The 4,824-nt window shown below is 38.6% G+C and overlaps 1 protein-coding gene across 1 annotated transcript in view; it reads right to left on the bottom strand.

Moving 5' to 3' along the window:
• The window catches only part of FGL1 (fibrinogen-like 1), a 46,468-nt gene extending 44,827 nt beyond the window's left edge, over positions 1-1,641 (bottom strand). The window contains exon 1 of the mRNA XM_006834516.1: positions 1,579-1,641. Within this exon, the coding sequence (XP_006834579.1) occupies positions 1,579-1,641 (63 nt within the window). The remainder of the gene's footprint in view (positions 1-1,578) is intronic.
• Between the last annotated feature and the right edge of the window lie 3,183 nt (positions 1,642-4,824).

Below are 4,824 nucleotides of genomic sequence, written 5' to 3'. Positions count from 1 at the left end.
AACTGACTCCACGGCACATAACAACAATACTATTTGCTAATAAAAAACAAGAGATTATGACTCATGCTAAATCTCCAGAACTAAAGAAATAAAAACAATATAATCAGAATGGTTATTCTAAGAGTTTTCTAATCATTGTTTCATTCGATCCTCATAAAAATTCCATGAGGAAGGAATGGGTTAAATCCTGATGAGAGAATTTGGTCAAGAGTACCCAGCAGGCATCTGGAGTCCAGTTCAAGGTTTATGCTCTGAACCTCTCCATGATACTACCTAAGTATTTTCTGAATGCTAAAGTGCCTTAGAGATGTTAGTTACATTAGAAATATGTCAATTCCTAAAACAAATGAGATTTTTACTAATCTTTTGGTATAGCTATGTGTTAAAAATATAATTGAATGTTTGTAACTGAGTAAGCAACTATAAGGGCTGCTGGTTTTTTAATAAAGCATGTTAATTCAGACTCTTATATGGCCATGAGGAAGTCCTCATGGTACAATGATTAAGCACTCAGTTTCTACTCTAAAGGTTGGTCATACAAACCCACCAGGGTTTCTCTGAGGGAGAAAAGACAATTTGCTCCCATAAAGTCTACAGCCTTGGGAACCATATGGGGAGGTTCTGTCATATAGCAACCCTGTATAGGGTTTCTAAGGAGCTGTTGGTGAGCTTGAACTGCCAGCCTTGCAGTTCAAACTAACCTTGCAGTCTAGCGCATTAACCCATAGTGCCACACCAGGACTCCCCATAGGGTTGCAAAGAGTCTAAAATCAATTCAACAGCACCTAACAATAACAGCAACAATATCTCAAGAATTGTACCCATTTACCTGTTCTACTTGAGAGTCACTTGAGCTTCTTGTTTATTTGTTGTGGTTTTCCCTTAGCTATTTACAAAAAGGATGAGCAGAACCAGAAATATTCCAGTTAAGACATTATTTTTAAAAGCAAATAACCAAAAAATAAGACATATGAAAGAGTTTATCATCTCCTATCCAGTGTGGCATCTGACTGAGCAAAGTTCTCTAATGAAAAGCAAATTAAGTAAGTGGGTTGGGAAAGAGAATTACAGAGGTGGGGTCTCTTGGGAGGAGTTATTGAGAACAAGAAGCTGCAATAAACGGTCTTGAGTACTCAAGACCAAGAAAGTCACTACTAGTTACCATCTATTAGACGCATGGTGACCCATTTGTGTCACAGAAAGATGTTTGTTGTTTGATGTTGTTAGGTGCCATTGAATCGGTACCGACCCATGGTGACCTTATGCACAGCAGAGCAAAACACTGCCCGATCCTGGGCCAACCTCACTACTGTTGCCATGCTTGAGTCCATCAATGCTGCCATTTGGCCAATCCATCTCACTGGGGGTCTTCCTCTTTTTCTCTGACCCTCCACCTTACCAAACATGATATCCTTCTCCAGCGACTGGTCCCTCCTATATATATCAAACCATTTTTGTTTATCCCTTCAGTTAAATTTTTTTTAGTGACACGTTACTATGGACTTTCTGAAAAACTAAAGAAAATTCAGATCAAAGCAGCTATTACAGACATAATAATTGTTTTTGCAATAAGCTTACCCAGCTTTCCTGGCCCATTACCAAAATAGTGGTGACAAGGATGAAACTGAATAGCTTCTCCATCTTCCCCACAGAAAGAACTGCAAGAACAACAAAAAATCATTAATTTATCAGCTTGGGTTTTTGTGTTGTTGTTTTCATGAAATTGGTTTGGTTCAGATTCAAGTAGCTCCAGAAGCTCTAATGCAGTTCCAGCTTATCCTGAATCTGCGAATGCCTTAGGGAATTCTCCTGGATTTCGTGGTTACGAATTGGGCTGCGAACCTCAGGGTCAGCAGTTCGAAACAACCAGCTGTTCCGCTGGAGAAAGATGAGGCTTTCTGCTCCCATAAAGATTTACGGCCTCAGAAACCCTGTACAGGGTCGCTATGAGTCGGAACCGATTCCATGACACGTAACAACAACAACAACAACCCCACACAAGCTGATGGCACTCAGTGTTACTTTAAATAGAATTGAACCTGACCAGAAATATGGAGGAGTTATTTCAAAAATAAAGGCAAGACTCTGGTTCTTTGTGTGATTCTTATATGTTACATACATAACCTTATTTTGTGGTAGAAAGGACACAGAATTTGTAAACAGACAAACATGGCTCCGTATTTTGGCTAAGTTATTTACTAGTTGTGTGAATGTAGGCAAATTACTGAAATCCTCCTGATCTCCAAAATGAAAATATTAATTCTTACTTCATAGAGCTGTGAAGAATTTGAGAAGAAATCTTTTTACATACCCTAACACATGGTGATGTGATATGTCTATCATAAGTAACTCATTTTGCAGATGGAAAGTTTGCTTTGATTTTCAAAAGAAGTTACAATCAATAGAACATGATAAGCATTTTCTTAATGTCTTAAAGCATAGGCCACAATACATACAAAATTATGTTGTTGCTCTTGTTAGTTACCATCAAGTCAGTTTAAAATATAGTGACCCTGCGTATAACAGAACAGAACATTGCCTAGTCCTGGATATCTTAATGATTCTGAGTGTTTCAGTTCATTGTTGCTGTGATTATGTCTATTCATAGCATTGAGGGCTTCCTTTGTTCTCATTGGCCCCCTATTAAACATGGTGTCCGTTTTTAGCCATTAACTGTTCCTGAAGATGTGTCCAAATGAGAAATGTCACCAATCTCACGTCTATAGTACATTCTGGTTGTTTTTTCTTCTAATACTGAGTTTTGTTTTGTTTTTTATTGTTGTTCCTTTAGAACTGTGGTGTTGGGGAAGAATATTGAATACAAAATTACAAATTTAAAGCTTAAAGCTGTGGAGGAAAATTAACTCTATCTTGTTTGAGATGATTTTTAAAACTGTTCTTGAAGTGATCAGTCTCAGTGAAAAATTATGGTCATCCTCAGCACAGCTTCTGTGTTCTGTCACAGTGGTGAGTTTTCAAGTTATAAAAATTAAGGAGATTAAAGTACAGAAAATATCCACATAATCTTCAAGCAAATGTTATACCTTTTATTATGAGTCTGCACTGATGACAGCTAACCATAATATTCCCATAATACAGATCAGTAGATCAGATAGGTTAAATCACTTCCCTAACATCACACAGCAATTTAACCTATCTGAATTACTCATCTGTATGACAGGAATGTTATGGTTAGCTGCCATCAGCTCTGACTCATGATGAACTTATGCACAATGCAACCAAATACTCCAAGTTCTGTGCTATTAACATGATCAGTTATAGATTGTACTATTGCAACTCATAGGGTTTTCATGGGCTGATTTTCTGAATTAGATCACCAGGCTTTTCTTCCTAATATGCCTTAATCTAGAAGCTCTGCTGGAACCTAGTCAGCATCATTTGTTGTTGTTAGGTGCCATCGAGTCGATACTGACTCATAGCAACCCTACACAAAACAGAATAAATCACTGCCCATTCCTGGGCCAATCTCACAATTGTTGCCACGCTTCAGCCCATTGATGCTGCCACTTGGCCAATCCATCTCGCTGGGGGTCTTCCTCTTTTTCTATGATCCTCCACCTTACCAAACATGATATACTTCTCCAGTGACTGCTCCCTCCTGACAATATGTCCAAAGTATGAGAAGTGAAATTTGGCCATCTTGGCCTCCAAGGAGCATTCTGGCCGTACTTCTTCCAACACAGATCTGTTGGTTCTTTTGACAGCCCATGGCACTTTCAATATTCTTCCCCAGCACCATAACTCAAAAGCATCAATTCTTCTACAATCTTCCTTATTCACTGCCCAACTTTCCCTTGCATAAGAGGTTATTGAAAATACCATGGCTTGGGTCAGACGCACCTTAGTCCTTAAGCTGACATCTTTGCTCTTAACACTTTAAAAAGATCTTGTACAGCAGATTTGCCTAATGCAATATGTCATTTGATTTCTTGACTGCTGCTTCCATGAGTGTTGATAGTTGATCTAAGAAAAATGAAGTCCTTGACAGCTTCAATCTTTTCACTGTTGATAATGTTGTTTATTGGCCCAGTGGTTAGGATTTTTGTTTTCTTATCATTGAGATGCAATCCATATCAAAAGCTGTGTTCTTTGATCTTCATCAGTAAATATTTTAAGTCCTCTTCACTTTCAGCAAGCAATGTTGTATCATCTGCATATCGCAGGTTGTTAATGAGTCTTCCTCCAGTCCTGATGCCACGTTTTCCTTCATATAACCCAGCTTCTCAGATTATTTGCTCAGCATACAGGTTGAATAAGTATGGTGAAAGAATATAACTGTGTCACACACATTTCTTAATTTAAATCATTCAGTGTTCCCATGTTCTGTTCAAACAACTGCCTCTTGGTCCATGTACGGATTCCTCATGAGCACAATTAAGTGTTCAGGAATACTTATACTTCTCAATGTTATCCATAGCTTGCCATGATCCACACAATTGAAAGCCTTTGCATAGTCAATAAAATACAGGTAAGCATCTTTCTAAGGACTAAGGTGCACCTGACCCATGGTATTTTCAATAACCTCATATGCATGGGAAAGCTGGGCAGTGAATAAGCAACTGTAGAAGAATTGATGCTTTTGAGTTATGGTCGTGGAGGAGAATATTAAAAGTGTCATAGGCTGCCAAAAGAACCAATAGATCCATTTTGGAAGAAGTGCAGCTAGAGTGCTCCTTGGAGGCCAAGATGACCAAACTTTGTCTCTCATACTTCGGACATATTTTCAGAAGGGAGCAGTCGATGGAGAAGGATATCATGTTTGGTTAGGTGGAGGGTCAGAGAAAAGGAGGAAGACCCCCAACG

This window comes from Chrysochloris asiatica, unplaced genomic scaffold, assembly GCF_000296735.1.
Source record: "Chrysochloris asiatica unplaced genomic scaffold, ChrAsi1.0 scaffold00011, whole genome shotgun sequence".
NCBI classification, from domain to species: Eukaryota; Metazoa; Chordata; class Mammalia; order Afrosoricida; family Chrysochloridae; genus Chrysochloris; species Chrysochloris asiatica.
The sequence above is the reverse complement of the archived record's forward strand: the minus strand, read 5'-3'. Positions and strand labels throughout refer to the sequence as shown.